At 48.7% G+C, this 22,352-nt stretch overlaps 1 protein-coding gene across 2 annotated transcripts in view; it reads right to left on the bottom strand.

Annotated features, from left to right (window-relative positions):
* Window positions 1-2,171: 2,171 nt before the first annotated feature.
* CHD2 (chromodomain helicase DNA binding protein 2) overlaps window positions 2,172-22,352 on the bottom strand; it is a 55,702-nt gene continuing 35,521 nt past the window's right edge. The window contains exons 20-39 of one of the 2 annotated variants that reach the window (XM_035554859.2): window positions 22,079-22,150; window positions 20,851-21,000; window positions 20,129-20,277; window positions 19,504-19,600; window positions 18,696-18,788; window positions 18,047-18,220; window positions 16,941-17,116; window positions 15,448-15,489; window positions 14,283-14,422; window positions 13,441-13,579; window positions 13,146-13,296; window positions 11,736-11,858; window positions 10,749-10,877; window positions 9,861-10,001; window positions 9,213-9,347; window positions 7,621-7,799; window positions 7,108-7,207; window positions 6,661-6,877; window positions 6,044-6,293; window positions 2,172-5,902 (exon numbers count right to left, since the gene is read on the bottom strand). In XM_035554859.2, the coding sequence (XP_035410752.1) occupies window positions 5,569-5,902; window positions 6,044-6,293; window positions 6,661-6,877; window positions 7,108-7,207; window positions 7,621-7,799; window positions 9,213-9,347; window positions 9,861-10,001; window positions 10,749-10,877; window positions 11,736-11,858; window positions 13,146-13,296; window positions 13,441-13,579; window positions 14,283-14,422; window positions 15,448-15,489; window positions 16,941-17,116; window positions 18,047-18,220; window positions 18,696-18,788; window positions 19,504-19,600; window positions 20,129-20,277; window positions 20,851-21,000; window positions 22,079-22,150 (2,991 nt within the window). In that variant the 3' untranslated portion in view covers window positions 2,172-5,568. The remainder of the gene's footprint in view (window positions 5,903-6,043; window positions 6,294-6,660; window positions 6,878-7,107; window positions 7,208-7,620; window positions 7,800-9,212; window positions 9,348-9,860; window positions 10,002-10,748; window positions 10,878-11,735; window positions 11,859-13,145; window positions 13,297-13,440; window positions 13,580-14,282; window positions 14,423-15,447; window positions 15,490-16,940; window positions 17,117-18,046; window positions 18,221-18,695; window positions 18,789-19,503; window positions 19,601-20,128; window positions 20,278-20,850; window positions 21,001-22,078; window positions 22,151-22,352) is intronic. The other variant, XM_035554860.2, reaches the window with a different exon arrangement.

Below are 22,352 nucleotides of genomic sequence, written 5' to 3'. Positions count from 1 at the left end.
GCCCTGAACAGCTGGCGGGGGTTGGAAAGGGCATGGGAGGCAAACCCACCCACTCAGCCACCACTTGCACCAGCTCCCAAGAGCTCAGCAGGTGGGACAAGGGGCCGATGCCAGGAGCCAGTGCCCCCCGAGTGGCCGGGATGCTCCCATCCTTTCTACTCCCGTGTGGCACTGAAGCTTCCCCAGGAGGTGAGCAGCAGCAGGAGGCACAGGCCATGCAGTGACACCACGCACAGGGGCAGCAGTGACCCTGCCAAGGGTTTATACTAGCTCTAGGTGAAGCTTGCAGGCTGATGCTCTGCAGTCAGGGAGGACACGGCCCTAACCCCTGTGTACAGCTCCTTCATGCTCCAAGCGAGGCTGGGGCCATTCCTAGAGGAGGGTCGTGCCAGCTCAGCTCCAGGCCCGTCCCATCCTACTCTTCTCCCGTCCAAAGCACATCGTCTCATGGGGAAAAGCTGCTCAATTCCCACAGCCTGCTGTCTCAGGCATGGTGTCAAGCCCCGTTTCAGCTGTGCCTGCCCATCCCCAGGCCTCAGACAGGGGCCTGGGCTGCTCCGAGCTTCACGTCCCGCTGCTGGGGGTGAGCAGGCCCACCACGGCCACCCACGGGCCTGGCAGCCCTTCGCACGCAGGTGGCTGCGATGAACCGCAAGCACAAATATTGTTCGGCGAAATACGGCTTTTCTCTGGGAACCGGCTGCCCTCTAGAGGGTCCGCTCTGGCATGGCGTGAAGCGAACCCGGGGCCTTCTCGGCCTCCCCGCCACCATGAGGCAGGGCTGGGGGTCCTGCTCCCACAGCGGTGCGATGGCTTCGCTGGCCACCCTGGGCGATGGGCCCCCTTGACGAGAAAAGCCAAGCGAGCTGGCAGGAGACTAAAGACCAAGTTTTAGCCTGCATAATGCAGACACAGCCCAGCCCCGGCCCTGTCCTGCCCAGCACCGTGGGATGGCCAAGGTCTGTGTCCTCATGGAGGAGATGCTCCTGTGGGACTAACCACAGGACTTGGTGATCCTTGTGGGTGTCCCTTCCAGTTCAGGTTATCCTATTATCAGACCTGCCTGACTGGGAGACACAGGGGGTTGCATCATGCCAAGGGGTCATTTCTCCTTCAGCTTGCACAGGTGCTCAGGATTTAAGTGTTTGCAGCATGGTGCTGATGTCCCCAGCATACAAGTGCTACGCGCATGCCCCCCATGCCCATATCCTTACCTGCCCTGTTGCTCTGGCTTGCCAGGCCCGTGCTTCTCCACCTTTCCCATGGGCACCCCTGTGTAAGAGATGAGTCAACGCTGAATTAAAAAGATCCCTGTCTTGGGTGCACTCACACCGGTGTGCTCCAGGCAGGGACACCAGGACCAGCTCCCCATAGCCCCCCACACCGAGCCCCCTCTCCCTGCCACAGCTGACAGCCCTCACTCTTTCCACTTGGAAACCCATTTTTCAGGGGCACATAACTCAGCTGTGAAATTTCACTCTCGGCTAAAACTTGGCTCGGTTCAGCAGCAGAGAGGCTGGAGAGGGCTGGATGTCGTGGCTACAGGTGTGAAAAGCAAAAGCCCTTTTTACAATGAGCTCTTATAACTTGGGAGAAATGGCTTCAATCCCTGCACTGTGCCTTGCCAGGGGCCAGGTTACGTGTGGGCTCAGAATGAATGGGTGAAGGGGGAAAAAAACAAACCGAAGCAGCCTGTGGGATGCCACTGCAACCCACCTGGGGAGAGGTGCATCCTGACCAGGAGGCTTGGGGAGGGAACGGAGAACTCCACCGATGCACTGGGAACAGGGAAGGGGGAATTCTCCCGAGAAAGGGTCAAAAAGAAGCTCACACACCCGCAGAGATCCAGAAGAGCTGGAGGTTGGATAAACACCGCTACCATCCGGGGTGGAAATCAGTGAGGAAATGCTCAATTTCTCCTGATCAGGTGGAAATTCCCATCCGAAGGTGGTTCCAAGTCTGGATCAGCCTTCTATCACCGCAGACTGCGAAATTATGTAAAACAGCTGAGAAGAACATGCTTATTTTACACGGTGAAAATACCCATCCTGGCATGCCCAGGGCTTGCAGGAAAGGGCCCCGCGATCCTGTGACAACCCCGGTTTTTGGCACCCACCCCATCATAGCCATGGGCCGTGGGACACCCCCAGACACACCACGCTGGCACAGTTCTGAAAATCTCAGGAACACTTTTTAATATACAAGAATCAAAAGTACAGCAGTTTTACAATGTAGGAAAATTTAATACATACTATATAAACAACATATTTACATCAGAAATCACTAGGACAGTGGCATTTTTTCACAAATATAAATTAATATTAATTACTGTTTTTTTAGTCAACAGGTTTAAAAGTCCACATTTTTACAGTAAGAGTCCTTCTCTCCCCGGAGGGGAGGTGGAGGTCGGGAGGAAATGAGTGAAAGCAGAATAGTATTTGTGTGTGGATCACTTAAACTGTTCACGTAAGGGCTTCAAAGAGCTGTTAAGTACCCACCCTGCTTGGGCACCGCATCGCCTGTCTGCAGCAGGTTTTGGTCTGCAGGATTTCCATCATCTGAATTCAAAACTTTACACCATTTCCAAAGGGGTCAGGCTGAAAAATTATTTTAAACAAAGAAACAAACAAAAAACCTACAGCATTTTGCTACTTTCTCCTGCAAAGAGGCTAGAGGGAACCCCGCAGCTGGCTCAGAAGGAAGAGCTGTACCAGATGCTGACACAGACACTGCAGTAACATTTTTGGCTGTGGACCTGTCCCCTGCGATCCCATTCACACCCAAGTGACTATGTCTGGTTATGGTCCCTATTCTGATGGGACATAAAATGCGTGTGCACGCGTGCGTGTGCTTGGGGAGGACTTTCCCCCAAATCGAGTTCTCCAGCTTTATTAAAGTCCAACCCAGCGAAGACCCACCCCCGTGAGCAAACCAAACTAGGTGACTGTTCAGTATCAGGCCAATGTGGGGACCACTCTTTGCTGGATATAGACAAAGTTTTTGCTGTTGCACTGGTTTCAAGAAGGAAACCCCAAACCACCTCACCCCTGCAACACAGGACAAGCAGAACTCCTCGTGTATGGACACAGAAAATGCCTCCCACTGGGGTTCAGTTTTCCTGCACCAACCATAACACTGGTCTGGCCAGTACTGCCTCTTGCTACGACTTGTATGGCACAAACTTTCCATCATGATAGCACCACGTTGTGAACGAAAAGAGCAATTTCTCTTCGCCCCTCTGAGGTTTCTTCCATTTTCACATTAAAAGCTAATACCTCTGAAAAGAAAGGACCTCTGTTGAATACCACAGCAAGCGCGCCTGCAATCACAGCTTAGTGAAATACGCGGCGTTAACACGCTATCTCAACACCTCCTCCCCCCCGCCAGCCCCAGGGGCCCTGTGGAAGACTTGCCCTCGCCTCCTGCGCAGATGAGCACAAGCATAACACTTACTCGGGGCAGCGCAGCGCTGCCCATGCTGGTTCCCCCTCTACAGAAGCAAAACTGCTTCTGGTGAGTTTGGTGAAGTTTGGTGAGTTTGGTGAAGTCTTGCAAAAGAAGAATAAAATACAAACTCTGGCATCCCAGAGCCACGACTTGATGTCTATATCCACGCTGAGCTTGGCCCCAAGAGGCCTGGTGCTTGCCCAGCACGCAGCAGCACGGGGTTGTGGCCTCCTGCTAAAGCATCACGGTGGTGCTGGGCGCTCTTCTGAAGGCGCAGTGGGACACAGCAGCGGGCTCTGAGCAGGGTGTGCACGCTGTGACTTCAAGGGACCCAACTCCTTCAGCTCCGGGCAGAGGGGAGAGGCAGGGGATTAGTGTCGATTTGTGTGCGCCTTCCAAAGTACTGGTCGGAGTGGGGAAGCCAGCCCTCAACACCCCTCAGTCTTTCAGGGAAAGGACATCACAGCTTATTAGGGTCATATACTGGCATCTTAACAGGATCCCCAACTTCTGCCCCCCATCAAGAAGAGCGGTCAGGAACAGCCTGATCTTTAACACTGAGCTCCAGGAGATGACGCATCCCCAGACACCGTGCTCTGGGCAGCCCAGCTGTTGGGAGAGCTTTGTAGTCTGCAGAGACGTGACTCTACTACCCAAGGCCTCGAACCTAAAAAGAAATCACCCACTCGACTTCTGGCCAGCAACCTGTGTGTAACCACTCACACCATGCCACCAGCCGGGCACTGTTCTGCATCATATGCAATGACTCGAACACTTGGAGGAATGTTTGCTCTGAAGCCCACCAAGCTGGGCTGCAAACCCCTCTTCTCCCTCTGCTATGCTGGGCTTCTAAGACGTGCTCCAGGGATTTTTAAGTACCTAGTCCTGAATTTCTCATTTTCTCCCTGCTCACTTAAGTGCTAAGCTCCCAGGTACATTTCTAATTCAGACAGACAGCAGTAGCAGTGCTGTTACTCTCAGCAATTCGGAGCTACTGCTGAACGGTGGCAGGAAGGTGACTGGTGACAATTCCCTGGACAGAGATTAGTCTCTGGATTCCCATTTAACTCTGCTCTACCACCCTTTACCTTTCAGTTGTACTACAGGTTTGTGATCACTGTTTTGTGAAGCACAGAGAGAAATGCCCAGAAACCAGAGTACTTCAGTGGCAGGGAGGTTAGGAGCTTCAAGGTCCCCGGATGCCTAGAGCCATCTTTTGTCCTGGTACCTTGCAGCTCCCAGCCAGCATCTGTGTTAATTCCTGGACATCCAAGCCGCCCATGTCAGAAGAGAAGAGGAGTTTTGTTATCAACTCCTGAGCCCTGTCCACTGGTAAATACTGCTCTCACCCCAGTTTCTTTCCTAGTCATTATAAGTGAGCTTAGCTTTTGCTAAGGAAGTCTGTCTTTCTTCACATATCCCAAAGACTCCCAGAGTCAAGACTTGACAGTTCCAGCCCTGGATCCCCCACCCCACGTCTGCTGCAGGGGACACAATGGCAGTCAGAGCAGTTTCTTGAAATGGTTAAAGACATAAGAAATGACAATGTGGCCAGAAAAGTGATGGATTGTCACCAGCAAGGCTCCTACTCCTTTGGAGTCACTCTGAAGTGACATTGAGCCCCTCTTTCAACCAAGCCCTGTGACAGCAACAGCTTGGCTGCTGAGGGACCCTCCTGGAATATGTCTTCCCAGTGGCCTATGCTGGTTACACACAAAGCCCAGCCCAACCAGTTTATCCCCAATCCCAAAGCAGCATCTGTCATGTAACATCAAGTCAGCACAGGCACACGGCCTTCTGCACAATCCTAAGCAGCAGCAATCTGCCTTCTTGGTTTTGGGGAAACACTGTGGTTGGGGAAAATTCCCTTGCGCCCATTGGACTGGAGGAAACAAAACCAAAGCAAAGAATGAGGCAGTAAGTCTGGTTCCAACGTTCAATGGGAGAAAGGGCGGAAAAGAAATGGGAATCCAGAACAGAACTGAGAGTGAGGGAGAGTCTTCTACCTGCTCCCCCAAAGTCCTCCTTGACCCAGCAAAGATGATAGCAGCATGTTCAGAGTTTCTGGCTGTTGCATCAGACCAAGTATTTCAAGATGTGCGCTTCCCCCCCTTGGTCACTTTATGTTTTCCGAATATTCCAGTTATAATCTGGATTGTTTTTCTGTTCTAACGACCTATCCAGAGGTGACCTGTGATCGAGGGGCGACTTGGAGTCGTGAGGAGATTTCTGAGACGGGGGTGAGCGAGGGTCCGACACTGCGGGGTGAGGTGGAGGGAGAGGCTGTTTGTAATCTCCCGATTTGTCTGCGTGGAAGGACCGGTAGTGGTCCGAAGGTCCTTGGCCATGGTATCCCATGGGTGGCCTGTGATCAGACATCCGTCGGAAATCCTGCTGGTGGTAATTCTGAGGCCTGAACTCATCGGATCGTCGGCGCTTGGAGTCATGGTGGTGCCTGCAGAGAGAAAATGGATGGATATGAGGGAATGGATTGGATGGATGGACGGAGATCAGCTCCCCAAGGAAAGCCTGTCCACCACCGCTGGGTGTATCGATGTGAACTCCTCCCACCCTTCCCGAGAGGAATGAGAATTACCTGTCATAATAATCTCGGTGGCCTCTGTGGTCTCGGTCACTGTTGTACTGTTCATAGGGCCTCTTGCGGGAGAGGTTATTTGGTCTGTAGTTCCCAGAGCTTCGGTGGGGGTCTCCACGAGATCGCCGGTCCCCGTAGTGGTGGTCCTTGTACCAGTGCTGCTCGTATTGGTGGTGCCGCTCCCCACCCCACACCTGGTTGCTGTTGCCGCCGTAGTTGAACTTTCGATCTCTCTGCCAGTCTCCCCTGTCTGCAATGAGGAAAGCATTAATTAAATGTCATTTATACTTTAGGTTAAGCCCATTACTTCCTTGTTGAATTCTCAGAGAAATTAGAACTATTACCATTGGAACTTTCTCCTCCCTAAGCTATGTGGACCCCATTTTATTCTTTTAATTCCTTTACCATTATTCTATCAAATCTTACTCTGTCCAATTCTTAAACTTCTGACCACTCCATCATCACGTTTTCTAGTCCAGCAATAAGTACAGTGAAAAAACGTGTTCCATCTCCTCACCTTTAAACCTGACCAGCCACAAATCCTGGAATTATTTGTGTCCAAGAGCAAACAGCCTGTAGGTTAAGAGGGATGGTTTCCTCTGGTTCCCAGGGCTCACCTGTGTTGCTGAAATGCCTCTTGTTGGGATGGCCGTAGTTGTCACGGGGGTGCCCATGCATCTGCTGCGGGGCGTGGGAAGGGGGCAGGTGGAGCTTCTGGGAATGAGGATTGTGAGGCACGTGGGACTGGGACATCACAGAATCGCGGCTGGAGCCTGAAGGCTCTGGGCGGAACGGCTTCTTCATGCTGGACATGTCCTCCTTCTTCTTCTGCTCCTGCAAGGGGCGAGAGAGGGTTACAGCTCAGCTGCTCTTCCACCAGAAGACTCAGACTACACGAGCGATGGCCCAATCTGTCGGGCTCTGGGTTGGTCTGGAGATTCCCCAGGCTGTAGGCCACCACCTCATCCTGAGGGCTTTGTCAATCAGCTGTGCCCAAGCGTGGGCAAGAGCAACAAATTTTAAAGAGAGCAACCAAACTAGAGGAAAGGCACTTGAGATCTCACCTCCTCTTCCTGTGATCTTTTCTTATGAGCCATCTTGTAGAGTTTGTGCAGTTTTCTGGCATCAAATTCTGTGAACTTTGACACAAATATCCATAGGTTCCTGGAAGGACATAAACTTTTTCTGTCAGTTGCTACATGAGCTGTTCAACTGCTATCTGCTCTCAAACCAACATTAAACCAGTTCTACCCTCCCTGGAAAAGAGTTTCATTCCAGCTCAGGACAGGGTGTTTCAGGAGAGTTAGAACCAAGCCCTTAGAAGTAAAATAAAGGATTTTGCACTGGTTTCTCTAAACTAGCTCTGAAATTAGTTTAAATGAAACCGCACAATGGGGGACAAAACCCTCACCTGAGACTGGTCAAGGACCGAGTGGGCTACAAAACATGAGATTTCTCTTTTAAAAGCATGTTAAATAAGAGGCAATTGGCACACTCATCCACATAAAACACAGCAGCCTCCAACTGTCATTTTTAAATATCACAGATCAGCCAGAGAAAACAAAACGATCCCTCACCTTCTCCATAGCTTGATAAGATCCTGGTCAGTGTAGGCTTTAAGGCACTCAGAGATGCGGTCCCCAATTTTTAGGAGGCAGTTGCGTGTGTGCTCCAGCTGTTCTTGAACCGTCAGTCCCTTATCAGGCTTATCTAGTTGCTTCAGAGCTTTTTTCACTGGTCTCATCCTTTCCTTGCACTTGTAAAAGCAACAGAAAGCAGAAAGTGATTCACTTGGCACAGTGCTCTGCACTGCTCCCTTGTTAATCAGACAGAGCTGAAAGAAGTTTAATAGCATGAGATATTAGCTTTATCTGGCCATTAGGCAAGGAGAAATGAGCTATGAAAACAGCAATTTGTTAGACATGCTGCAGAACATAATCAGGAAAAGATGAGTCTTTCCATCTCCGCTCTTCCCCCAGCCTTTTAGAAGCAAAGGATTTGGTTTGCAAACAGTAAACGCACGCAGGCTGCTCTTGCACTGAGTCTGGGGCAGGCAGGGAAGCAAAACCAAGCATCGACATGCTGAACGAACAGCCCCAGCTGAAGGAGTGCTCTCAGGAGCCTCCCTGTCCACCCCGGTCTGTGTTCGCTTCCATCTATTGCTTTTACTAGAACTGGGAGACGTGAGGTGAAAGCACCTCCTTTTTCTGCTGCGTGCATCAGCACTTTGCACAGACAGTAAATCAGATAGGTTTCTACTGCCTGACTGGACCTTTCATGCACCGTGGAGGGAAAATAAAATAAAACAAATAAATAAAGATAACACAGGACCTACAGGGAATACACACATTTGAAATTACAGAACTGTTTTCTTAAATATGATATTTCAGCATTTCCCTATGCAAGTCAGGCGAAGGAGCATCTGCCATGACAACTTTCACTAAAAGGCTATTTTTACAACAAGCCTTGCAGGCACGTTTGCTGCGAGAGCATTTACACAGCTAGGGAAGAGCTCACAGCTCAGACAACTCCGTACCAGCTACACCATACAAGGTCACCCTCAAAACCCTCCTGTGTTTCGCTGCCTAGAACAGTTCCAGTGGCTCCTTGGCTCCTATGGCAGAGAGACTGCCACATAAGGCTGCAAGATCATCTGTAACCCGGGGCTGTCAAACGACTGGTGGCAACTTGCCAGCTGAAGAAGAGAGCCCTTCTGCATGCTTTGTTGACGTGGTGCCCTCCTGTGCCCTGGTTGGCATCCCTTGGCAGAGAGAGAGAGGACAAACGTGTGCGCAAACACCAAGCTGAATGTTGAAGAGAGCTATCTGAACCCTTCAGCAGCGCAATTGTGTGGTGAGAATTGGGAGTTGAAGAGCTTTGAAATTTCTTCCAGCTGATGTGCTATGCACAGCAGCCAGCTGGTGGACAACTGGTCCAGCTGGTGGGCAAGTGGACAACTCCAGGACAGGGTTGTTCTGCCATGCTGTCAGACCAGCCAGAGGAAATTGCTGTGGGGCACTATGAAGAGGTTCTCTCCCTGCCAAAGTGGGACATGGATCAGTGCTGTGCAGACACCTCGACACCTAAAACGCATCCTCACAAACGCATCCTGGCTGCCTTAGCAGGGGCCTCTGCAACCGCCATCCAGACTCCCAAGGAAAATACTCACTATGCTGAATGTTTCTTGGTCCAGATCGTCGTCCTCGTCTTCTCCAATGGGGACTGGTTCACTCCCCGCTGTAATGTGGACGGGACCTTGCGATCTCTTCCCTTTACTTCCAGATTTGGCTTCACCACCTTTAGGCTTTACAAGGAGAAATTATGCACATCACATGATGAGCCAGACTGACGGATCCCCAGCGATCCAACTAACAACCTCCACACTATTGATACTGGCAGTTATTAAACCCTGGGCACCGCTCCTACAACTTTCCTCCCAAGATCTCCGACTGTGTTGCTGTAATGCCTCTGTTTAGCTTTATGTCACCCCTGAGGGAGCAGAGGGAAGTCAGAGAGCCAACGTTTTGGACATGGTTATACTCATGGAGAGAAAAAACAGCACTGAAGACTTGGAAGAGAGGTTAAGCTGAAGAATATAAGCCCCTTGCAGAGGACAGAGCTCAGAGAAGTCTCATGTCTATAAAAACTTGCAACTTCATGAAATTCAGGAGGGCTGGAAAAGGAATAAGGTCTTGACCCACAGTGCTTCGCTGACATCTCTTCACACAGGCCCTTTAACGAATCACAGGGCTTAGAGCTTGCCCTTCTGCTCAGAGACTTTCCTATCTCTTAAACTGCTCCTGAGAATACTTCTTACCTTCTCTTTCTTGTCTTTTGTCTTCTTCTTCTCTTTATCGCTTTCCTTTTCTTTCTTAGTGCTTGTCTGTTTTTCTTTGTTCTCCTTGTTCTCTTTCTTCTTCTGTTTCTTTTTCACTGGGCTCTTTTCCAAGCCATCCTCCTAGAAAATCAGACCACAGTCAAAGTTGGAGTCCCTCAACCTCACATAAATGCTCTTCCCCAAAACATGCATCCTTCAAAAGCAATCGTTTGTTGAGGCTCATCCAAATTTGCCCTCACACCTCTTTAACCAGACAGCAAGACTGGCACTGCAGTCCACCCAACTTTGAACAAAAGGGCATAAAAATTATACAAGCCCCAGTCTGTAACTAACTGGCAAACTGCAGATAAGCACTGCTTTCCTCTGCCAGTTGTGCTGGAGAACGCTCAGTCCATAAGGTAGATACTGATCAGAACACGAACAAAAAGCTTCAGACTACCAGCCAAACCACTCAATGACAGAAGGCTTTCTAAGCAACAGCATGACCTTGGTAGACTCCAGCTTCACCACTGGCTGATGTACTGAAAAGGAGAGGGAAACAATTCTTCTTTCTCTCCTTTATAAGGGCAACAGACTTTGTCCTGAGACAACCTTTCCTCCAAGTCAGTATGTGGATGTGTGTGGCCGTTCTAGCATCCTCCCAAAACATTTATGGCACTAACCTAGAAGAGTGGGTGGGAAAGGTCCTTCTTTCACCCCACAGCTGTATATATGTTTTTGTAAGTTTGCCAGTCTCCTGTGGGAACGCATTCTATAGCTCCCCTTAACTCCACAGGGCATTTGCCAGGGGTGCTTCTCAAGTTGAGTCTCTGTAGTAGCAATATAGCTCAAGGAAACCTGGAAAAGCCACTATCCACCTTGACTCACCTTGACTTCACCCTCTTCTGACTGGTTGTCTGAGTGCCGAGGAGAGGAGAGTTCGTTCCCATGCTCATCCTTGACTTTGGGAGCCTTGTTCTCTTTCTTTACTCGTGGTTTCCTCTTCTTTAGCTTGCCCTGGAGGAAAGACAGAACAAGTCAGAGCAAGCAAATAACTACAGGTGCTTGCTCGAGGCATCCTCCTTCTCCTGAACATCTCGCAAACAGCTGCAGGTCCTGCAGGGTGCCAGGAAGCCTGAAGAGCCGCAGGAAAGCCTGGTGGGCCCCATATGAAATTAGATAATCAAATTGCAGCCAGCTAGAGGAATTGCCTGTGAGATTTGAGAGGTCAAGGGGGCATCTCAAGCATCTACAGACTGGTGCATACGGAACAATGACAATGAGGTGACAGGGCCAAAGCTCCCTGATTCCCCCTGTCAACACATATGTCATGGATATTTAACAGAGCGCATCACGGTGCAACTTCCAGGTGGGAGAAAAGGAAGGCCAAATATATTTTAAGACAATTTATTCTAAGTTAATTTATGTCCTGTCTGAATAGCTTGAAGCACTTCTTGCTGGGAATTGAGGGAGTTTTCAGCACCCAGCCTTGTCTATTCCATCATTTTTCAAAAAAACTGTCATAAATTGTAGCAGTTTTCCCCTCTCAGAAATTGCGTAAAGAAAAGAGCATGAGGTCCCCTGCTTTCCCTTAGTGGCTTGCACACTCAACTTGCACAGTCTGTTTGTAAGTGACCAAGTTGAAAATTCAACATGTGAATAAAGTCATACTGGAGACCTTCAGCAAGTATAATAATTAATAACTTGTCCCCCATTGATTATCATTTCAGTATCACAGTGCAATCAGACAACAGACAAGTCCACATTCTCTCACCTAGAAGACACTCAGTGACCTGGCATCACAGGCTGTCTCGCCTCCCACCACCAACCAAGCACTCGTCCTGAAAACCCCAGAATCAAGCAGCCTTATCTCACCTCTTCCCCATCTTTCATGTTTTCTTTCTTGTCCAGGTCCTTCTTCAGCAGTTTCAGTAGATAATCAACTCGGGTCTGGAGCTGTTTTCCCTGAGGTTTCTTATCTGTCTCAACAGGTAGGATCTTCGATAAAGAAGAAAAAAAAATACACCCACATGCACCTATCAAACCTTGGTAAAAGAGATACACTATCAGCAGTCCCTCCAGATCCAGCAAATGGTTGGAGATGCTGCACCTCCTGGGGTGCACAGGAAGGTTCACGCATTTCTTCCAACCTGTGCACCCACACAGACTCTCCCTCTCTAGCCATACACAAAGCTCCAAGCAAGAATCCCTCCCCCTTGACCTTTTGCAGGTAAAAGGACCACAGCTGTCTAAATTCTCTAGGATCTTTCTTAAATTAGGGGGAGGGAGCAAAATATATTTGGGATCTTGCATTGCGACATTGAGTCCATTCTCCTTGATGCACCAGATTTGCTTGTGACAGCCTTGTCACAGCAGCCTTGTACCCTCTGATAGCTTGAGACATTGGTACAGCGATGGTAGAGAAGAATTTTTATTGGAAAACGAGGCTGCAAGGTACCACTTTGTGGAGGAAGCATAGCAGCTTGCCAGCTAAGGTTACCTTTTTATTTCATTGGAACCTGGGTGGCGTGTCTCAGGCAATGAGAAAATTGCCTTTCTGAACTTCATGTAGGAGGGCTCCCAACCACAGTCTGATCTTTGCTAAAAGCACTCGGGGGAATGTCATGGGAATGCAGCATATTGGCAGCCAAGCAGATGTACAGTCCCAGTGTTCCTCAGCCTGATGCTGCAGTCCACCCTCCTTCCACTGTGCTGACACAATGGATAGCGGCTTATTTTTAACCTGGATCATTTCAGCATGGCCCCCATAAACAGCTCTTATGGGAATGACTGAGGAACAGAGGAACTAAATGGAGGCTTTCCAGCTGGCTTTGCTGCCAGAGCCAGTCGTGTAACTATACCCTCAAAGCTAACACAGACCAGTCTTGACATAAGCAGCGTCAAATCTGTGAAAAATTATTTCCACACAGAACTCAAGCTCAGCTTCTTGTGAGATGCTCAAGGAAATATCAAGTCACGATTATGCAATGCACCCTCTATACCGTGCATGTAACCACATATGTCAGCATTACTGTTTTCTTCCTGCGGCACTTCAGTGTGGTGCATATGGTACCGTTCAGAGAAAATTTACTGCCAATCAAATGAGACAACTCTGCTTTCCATCAAGCATGCAGCATTCCGCGGAGGTCAGTGTTTTCCTCATTATTATTTATTATTATTTTTGGAGTGGTTACAAACATAAACATCTGTTTCTGGAGCAAATCAAACATGTTCTCTGTGAAGACCGTAATGGACCCAATGCAAGTAACATGTAAAGCAACCTACCTTATCAGATAACTTCAACTCCGGATCTGTTTTAATTAGTTCCCAGTTTCCATAACCATGCTCGTAAATTCCCACTAACAAGCGAGAATCCTCTTCCACTCCCCAGTCTACATCAAAATGGGCAGCTTTGACACGGCACGTCAGGCGGTACCTGAAGGCATTTCAAACATGAGCTACTTTTAATGCTGCAGGGAGGTAAAGCAAATCCACATATCTAGGCTAGTCTCTTTTCACCACAAAATCCAAATTCCCTGAGCCTCTTTCTGCCACTGCCTGCTTAACTATTCAAACTCACTTCTTTCTTTCCTCTGGGTCTGCGGGGATGGATTTATGCAGCATTTCAAACTCCTCTTCATGCTGGATGATGGATTTCACATTGACTTGGACACCAGAGATCTTGATAGTAGGACCTCTTCTTTTCCCAGGTCCTTTCCCTGCTCAATAATAAAACACAACAACTAAGAGAACTCTTACAGGAAGAATGTGTAGGTAAAGAAAAAAAATGTCAGACATGCAGAGATCAACACCTTGCTCCAGATTCCTAAGGCCATCTGCTGAGGTAGGCCCCCAAAATTAGTTAACTTTCACTAATTCACTTAGATCTGCAACCCAAACATCTCCCAGTACATCATCATGATCTTACAAATACATCTAAGTACACTGAAGCAGTTGCTTCAGTAGTTCTGTTCACCTAGAGCAGGCAGATACCCCCTGCTTCAAGTACCAATGGCACAGAACAGCCACACATCAAGCGTGACACCAGCCCCAGATCCAGCTCCACCATGGAGTACACAGCACACGTTTGATTCCCAGTCCCTGAAGCAGTTAAAATACGATCCATCTGCATTGGGACCCAGCATTAAATAAGCCGATGACTTCAGCTTCGCCCCAGGAAAACTCATGTTCAGCAGAAGCTAACAGACCCAAATTGCACTTTCCAGATTGAGCAGAAGGTTCATGGATTTCTCTCTGCTGGTAAAAACTGCCTGGCAGAGATGGGATGACTTGAGACCTTGCTTATTTTTCTTGCCTTTGCAATGTGGCACACCACCCCATCCAGCAAGGGAGTGCCTCGCTTTCATCAGCTCCACAAAGCACCACCAAAAACATTATAACAGCAGCAAACGACCCTCTTACCTTCACTTGGATTTTCTTTCAGCTGCTCCTCGTATTCTTGCATTGCTGACACACAGCTGTTGTGGATGAGCTCCCCTAACCGCTTCAGGTCAGCTACAGACTTATCCACCAGCTCCGCATCCCGGGCGATGCACTCCAGCCTGGAAAAAGGGAAAAAAAATTGTAAGTTTTGTATCTGATGCAGCATTTCTCCTCCCGGTCATTCTCTGAGCAATTGTTTCACAGCTTTCAATAGTCAATGAGCGCCGTGTATGTGCAGAGCTGGTGCAGGTAACGCAGTTTTAGTCTTTTTTTTGGGTCTGATAACTGCACCACAGTGCAGATGCAGTATAACTGACCCAATCCTTTGGATTTTTTAGTCTTAAAGCAAAAGTGAGAACTTCTCAGGCACAACTGACTGTCCGGCGTGCTTTACGCCCTCTCAGTGCTGTCTCAGTGACATTCAGTGCTCAGGAGCTGCCATCTGCTGTCCCTCTTGCCTGGCTGAGGTTCATAACGCCAAGGCCCATACGCAAGCCTTGTGTTTCCCAACCAAAGAGTACAACCAGCTGAAAAAACAGTCATTTCTCAGACAACACACGCAGGGATTCCTGCCTCAGCTCCGAGCCCTCAGTGAGGGCTCCAGCTTTCCAGACCCACCATGCACGCTTGTCTCCCTTTTCCCCTCACTTGTGCTGGGGCACAGCACCAGGGCTCTGCAGACCCAGGCTTGGGGATAGCGTGTGCCTCTCTCCCTTCAAGAGGGATGCAGCAGTGAGAGAAACATCCTCCAAATTCAAACTTGAAACCAATATGCATGGAGAAGCTCGAGAAGCATTTTGGGTAGCGTTTGCTGTTCAGAGAGCTGCTCCCTTTCCTCTCAAGGCAGAGCAGAAATTCCCCGAGGGCCAGGATCTGCCAGCAGGATGATGCTGTGCACAGCCCAGCACCGCCACCGCTGCCCCAGCTGCTTTTTGGCCAATGTTTATCAGTGCCCACCAACCGAGCCATGAAGGACCGTACGGCAGTGTTTGGGTTGCGGAGCACATGACAGCAAACTTATCGGGATTGGTGCTGCGCGGGGAGGTTTTGTCAAACACCGACAGCAGCGGGTGCATGGCAGTGCTTACAAACACAACGTTGCCCCCAGGGTAACTCTCTGAAGCAAATCCAGGCTGGGACTTACCGTTCAAGAGGCAGTCCAAACTTCTTGTAAGCCTTGATAAACCTAAGCAAAAAAAAAAAAAAAAGAAAAAGAAAAGAGGAACTAAAGCAACTGCCATAAAAATGGGTCCAATATCACAAATACACTTGAACATATTAATTACAGCCTGCCACATTATCAACCTCACATTCCACTCTGATTAGCTAAGCATCACTCAGGACTGGGAAGCTTCATCCATTAACCCTCACAAAGAGTTTTGTGACCTCGGCTGGAGAAGAGCACGACGTTATTATGAATGTTGGATGTTTGACAGATGAGGAAAAAAAAAAAAGAGGAGAAACATAACTGTAGCGTAAAGAAAAATTAGAAGAAAGCATTGGCTCACACCATATTGGTAATTATTAACTTCATTTTCCAAGGAGAAAAGAGGCATTAAATCAATGTCATTAGTAATTTCAAGCTCAGGCTATAAGTAACAACCTGTCACAGCAGAGCCAAATGTAGTGCAATGCGTCACAGAGCCTTGCAGACAAGGATTGTTATTTATTTTTATTTCTTATTTTTTATTGTGAAAATCGCTGCCATTACTAACACACAACTTCAAGGCAAGAGTCAGACATCACTGCTGCAACTGAACAGGGCTTTGTGCTGGAGTAGACCCAAAGGCTTCAACTACAGAATATTTTAAAATGAGTTAATTTTTTCCCTTCTCTTTTTCGTTGTGCACTCTTTCAGCCTCTTTCTGCTACAGCACTTTAACCTAAATGGCTGCTACAGTCACGTTGCAACACCTTCTTCTTCTTCTATGGTTTCAGGGCTGGATATGGGGCAGCTACCACAATGCAAAAAGTTTGACCATCTCCTATTTAAAAACGCATTTCACAGAGGCAAGGAAAACTCACAAACCCTTTTCCATCTTTGGCTGAACCTCTGGGCAGAGCCTTAAGACAAAAGCCTGAGGGAAAGGCTCAAAAATGAGAAGAAAATACAAGAAGAAAAGAATACTTTGGAATTCAGCCCCCAGCTGACTTCTGGAACACAGTGCAGAGAGGATATACTACTGCTCTGATTGACTGGACCACTGCTTCTCATGGGGTTATTTTGCCAGACAGAGCTTGCCTTTAACTTCAACTTAAATTGTCAAGACTACAGCCAGAAAAATATCGGGAAGGCCAGAGCCTTTGGCTTCTCCAGCTCCATCTCATGGCACCTAAAATCTCATGTGTAATATGGAATTAGCTCAATCCACTCAGCCCTGCTGCGCAGTTACAAGGATTAATTTTAGGAAGGTACCAGTTTCACTGCTGATAATCTAGCCTGTTTTGGCCAGACATGAATGTTAAAGTCAGCAGCAAACTGAATTATACAAAAGTGCAGAAGCTGTCCCAAAGAGACAGCTTCACCTAAACCACCTATGTGCTTATAGCTGAATATCTCCTGGATTAACTTGGGCTTTTCTACACCTGCATGGGGTTTCTGTATTTTTGTAAGCTGTCTCTTGTGCTCACACTGACCTCCGGATTTCAGCATCAGTAAATCCTTCCACGGTATCTTTTCTAACACTCCGAGGACGTCCCCTGCGCTTTGGTCTCTTCTCGTCATCGGTGTCATCAGTCTCGCTTTCTGATCCAGATGATCTCTGAAGCCTTCTCTTAGTTTCCGCATCTGATTCACTGTCATTCGTTTGTGCCTGCATGCAGCAGAAAGACAGCACTACAGTTAACAACTGCTAATCTGCTAACCTTTTCCATCCCTCTCCTGCACTGGCGCTATTTCTTGTTGAGACTGAAACACCTCAGCATCTCTTCCTGAAGATGCAGAAGCCCATGTAATCAAACCAGACTGGGTACACACACTCTTGCAGTTTCTGGCTAGCTAAGTCTCCAGTGCTCATCCTCTCTTCACAGTCTTTACAGTTTCACAACTGCATTTTGATTTACTGAAGCATAAGACACACTAAAACACATTGATTTTCTGTGGTTTTTTGCCACAGTTCCTAAGGCTCCTTGATAGCTGGGGTGTTTTAAAGACAAGGAGACCTCAGAAGTAATCTGCAATCATCAGATACGAATTATCCTTCTGTTTAATTTTCACTTAAAAACTTCCCCAGCTTATCCCAGAGAACAGTTAACAACACTCAAAGTCCAAAATCCCAACAGAGTTTCTTTGCACAACCTGCTCCCTGTTGGATTTGGGTAGATCGCATCACCTAAAAGCGAACTTGGGATGACAGTATCTCTTTTTGCCTGCAAGAGCCACATTTAGGCAAGAATAGTGCAGGGAGCTCTGGAGCCCAAGTGAAAGCAGCAGCCTGGAAATGACATAAACCACAGAAGATCTGCATTATACAGTCGGTTATTTTTCCCTGTGCTCACTACAGGTTCTCTTTGCTTACACAGCATGAGTTGTACCAAACCCAATATAGGCTTTCAGACTGCATTATGAACTGTGGGCCCAATGCATGATGCCAACACGAAACCAACATGCTGTCTCTGTGGGTTACTCCCAACCAGCTTCAGAGAAGGGGAAGAAGCACTCAGATGGCAGGAAAGTTTCCTCTTGAGCACTGCCTTTGCCATCTCTGGCCTCCAGCCTCTCGGCTCCTCGAGATGTGCTGTACCTTTTTAGTCGAGCTACGGATGCGAGGCAGCATGTAGATTTCCTCCAATTCTTTCTGCCTTTCTTCCTCCTCCACCTTTTTCCTCTGCTCCTCTGGAATGATATCGTCCCAGTCCTTCTGGGACCGCTCGTCCAGCTCCATCTCTTCCTCCTCCATGGTTGCAAAGTTGGCCACCTTTTATAAGCAAAGGAACACTTTTGGAAATTCCCACCCCTGGCAGGAATACCCCAGAGCTGTCTGCTAAGCCTCAGCTTCTTCTCCATAGGAATTTTGCCAACATTTCCATGATTACTATATAATTGATCCCTATGTCACTACATTCCTGGTTCTTTGCCATGTGTTTGGGCTAACAGCTCTTGAGGAAGTACGTGCAGCTTAAAAAGTACTGCTGAGCCTCACGAAGTTATCGGGTTTGTTTCCAAATTTGGTAAGTTCTGCAATTTATTCACAGCCTTCATGACCACTTAAAAGGAAACGAATACCTACACATCTGCCCAGCTACCAAACCCAGACAGCCCCTCAGAAAAGTGCTTTGTACAGGTCACTTCTCACCGGGCCTGATTTGTCCTGTCCACCACTGACCTCACCTCCGTGGCAAGATGCGGGGACTCACGTTTTGGCACCCCACTGCAGAGCCCAGGGTCTGTACCTTGAACTGCGAGAGAAGCTCGTCGGTGGCACTGGTGGACACTTCGTTCTCTCGTGTTTCAGCCAAACGCAAAATCTCGTCGATGTCCATCTCCTACCAGTCAGAAAGAAACAGCGATAAAGCGGAGGGGGCCGAGCGCAGGAAGAAACGAGAGGCTTTGAGAATAGACTGTGGGGTGCAAGAGCTAAATAGGGATTGTGCTGATACGAGCTAAATGAAGTGCAAATATCTGCAAGGTGTCATCACCCACGGCAGGGATGAACTATCTCAAGTGGTACAAGAGAGTATAAATGCAGGTGATAGAATAAAAGGAACATCAAGGCTGAGCAGCAGGGGAAATTTCCAGGCAGTGAGATGTATCAGCTGTTTCCCTCAGGGGAAGCTCTGCTACTTGGGCCGCTAAGAGAATTGGTCAGAGCACTCAATAAGAAACTGCCAAGCAACGCCACGCTGCGAAGGGAGGGAGTGACCTATTCGACTTCATTACTGACTCCAGCATCTCTATGCGAACAAACCAAAAAAAGCAGGCTGGAGAGATGCTCAGAGGAGGCAGGGAGAGAAGCCCTCATTAGGCCGTGCTATAGCCAGCTCGTGAATCCCAGGGAGCTGAGGGGCTCTCCTGGTGACCATTCCTCCAGCAAGGAGGCTCTTCTCAGCCCTCATCCCCATCCCAGAGCTCTCTTCCTTCAGTTTCCTGGGACTCACAGGCTCCCTATTCACCAACCTGCTCTCGTGCACAGGGCAAGTACGAAGAGGGAGCAGTCAGAGAGGGATTACCAACAGCGATGCTATTTCAATTTCAAACTACCTGAGGCTCTGACTCTTCCCCTTCAAGCTCCTTGAAGAGATCTTCAGCTCCAAATTTCAGAATAGCCGTCAGCTCTTCTTTGTTGAATGGATTTGAACTGCAAGCAGAAAAGAGAATGCAGAAGGGTTTGGAGCTGTTAACTCAGCTTTGTCACAGCACAAAACCATACCAAAGTTACTCCTAATTAAAGCAAGAAGCAAGCTTTCTCCCCAGCACTAAAAAGAAGCCTTTTTATTCATCTTTTCTGCTCTGGCATGGACATCTACTGTTAGAGGAAAAACCTCCGTCTATTGAGGGGAATTGGGAAGAGTCTGAGGTCGCTGCAGCTGTTCCCTGATACCACCAACAGCTTTTCTCAGACCAGGAAGATCTCTGGTAGAAAAACTGAAGGAAAAAGAGGCAATGCCTTTCAATCTCTGATTATCTTTATCCTATGTGTCCAAATTAATGACTGCATGAGCCAAATTAGTAGAAGGTGCCTTAATTTGTTAGTGGAAGGTGCCTTTAGTGGAAGCTCTCTTCTCCCCCATACCCTATCAAACAAATATTGGCAGGTATCAGAGGGTGAAGCTGGTTATGCCACGTGCTGTGTCAGATCTCTCTGCCTCCCGACACAATCGCTTACTTGGATCGCCCAGAGTTGTTGTCCAGAACAGTCCGGCCAGTGGTGTCCATACGCTGGATCACCAAATGATCCAGCACCATTTTCTTCTTGGCCCTCTCAATGATCTCCTCCTCTACCGTACCCTTTGTGACCAGCCGGTAAATATTCACCTGAAGGGTAGGAGAAGAACAAAGCTATTTCCAGGACCTGAATGTGCTCTGCTGACACAGGAATGCATCCCTGAGTTGTTTCAGAGGAGACTCCCCTGCTGACATGGTCCTTTCATGTACAGATGTGTCTTTTTAGAATAAAACCAAGCACATTCTTATATATTTCAGGGGGACTGCTTAATATCAGGCAGGTTAACACAGAGCTTGTAGGGTATGTAAGATAAAAATCTTCTGAAAAAAAATCACTCTAAATCCAAATTAGCATCAAACTTTTCATGTATCTAATAAAACCCTAAAAAATAAAGATATTCTACTTTGTAGAGCAGAGTGAGGCTGAGAAATGTGATGCCCCCAGCTGGGTTCTCAGTTTTGAACCATACCAGGACTAAAAGCCAACAGTTTGGGCTGATTTTCGGTTTCCTTGGCTTTAAATGAGTTTCTCTTGGGTTGATGGTACTGGAGTGAGGTTTGGGGGCAAAAAGGCCGTGTTTTCAGCAGCTCTGGCGAGGGGGGAGCCCATTTACAGGTACTTGCTGAAGCCACAGAGCAAATGAGCCAGGTAACTCTCCTGACCTGCTTCTTTTGTCCAATGCGGTGAGCCCGGGCCTGAGCCTGAAGATCATTTTGGGGGTTCCAGTCCGAGTCAAAGATAACGACAGTGTCAGCAGAGGCCAAATTAATTCCTAGCCCTCCAGCTCGTGTTGACAACAAGAAACAGAAGTCCTAGGGGGAAAAAAAAAAAACACACAAGTTAGCCGGCCTCTAACTGTGGATATAAAACAGTAACGGTGACTACAGAGTTGTGCAAGGAAATGGATGTAGGCTCTGGTGTATTTGTACTTCCTTCCAAAGCAGGAAAAGGCTCAAAGCCAAGGCAGAAGGGAAAGGTGTGCTGCTCCAGGAAGGGCCAGCATGCGTCCTTGTGGGAGGGCAACGCAAACAGCTCAGGGCAAGGGCACCTTGGAGTCACCTCCAAAGGCTGGACCACGCTGCCCACCAGACCCCCACGAAGGCAGCAGGCAGACACATGCTTTTTGTTGTCTGAAGCCCGCTGGGGGTGAGATCAGCTCTGAACACGGACCGTCTGAGTCACTGCCCAGGGTACAGGCTGCCAGGACAGAGCCAGGATGTCTGAGCCCTGGCGGATGCCCCCAGCAGAGGGGAAAGGGCAGCTTCTACGGGCATTCCTACTCCCTCCTCTCCCACCTGCACTGCTGCTTCCTCCTGGCTTTTATTTATTACCTTCCCCAGTACCACGAAGAACCTTCTGCATCGCCTGTGTCAGCCCCCAGTCCAGGCTTCTGGAGCAAGGCTGGACACTTCTCGTGGCTGGGAGATGGCCGAAAGCGAGCGCCCTGCACCCTCACTGTGAGTCAGCACACCCCACAAGAGGCACGGGATGCCCTCTCCTATTACACCGGAGACTCACCTCCAACACCAGACCCCACTGCCTGCCTGCACCTCAAACCTCCCCTTTGCCATTTCATATTCAAAACCAGCTGCAGACTGGAGGATTTATTTAGCAACCGTCTCATTCCCCAGACCATAAGGAGAGAATTGCTAAATTCGGGCTCTTCCCGGCCTCTTGGGGACTACGTGGAGCTGTGCCTTGCAGCCCCGTTCTTCGGGTGTGGGAGGTTTAAAACAAGCAGTATGGGCAGGTGCAAAACAAGCTATAGCTACTTTAAAAGTGACAGGGGTCCTGTAAAAAGAAACAAACTGAGCTTAATCCCCTCCTGGCAGTCAGGACCTGCAGCCCACCCTGACCCCTCAGGAGGCCAGGACGCCCCCGCCGCCGTACCTCGGAGCCGTCAGCGTTGAAGTGGTCCAGCGCCTGCTTTCGGATCTCCCCTTTGATCGAGCCGTCCAAGCGCTGGAAAAATCGACAACAATGATAAAAGAAAGAAGGTAAAGGAGCCCTGAGGAACCGTGGCACCCAAGTTCTGGGAGGCTGACAGCCCCTTCCCCTGCCCGTAGCATTTAGTCCTTAAAAATAGCTGCCAATTAAAAGGAACTGGGCTGCCTTAACCTGCTGCGTGCGAGGGCAGGAGGGGGGCATGCTCGGGCAGCAGTCA

This window comes from Cygnus atratus, chromosome 11 (genome assembly GCF_013377495.2).
Source record: "Cygnus atratus isolate AKBS03 ecotype Queensland, Australia chromosome 11, CAtr_DNAZoo_HiC_assembly, whole genome shotgun sequence".
NCBI lineage: Eukaryota > Metazoa > Chordata > Aves > Anseriformes > Anatidae > Cygnus > Cygnus atratus.
The sequence above is the reverse complement of the archived record's forward strand: the minus strand, read 5'-3'. Positions and strand labels throughout refer to the sequence as shown.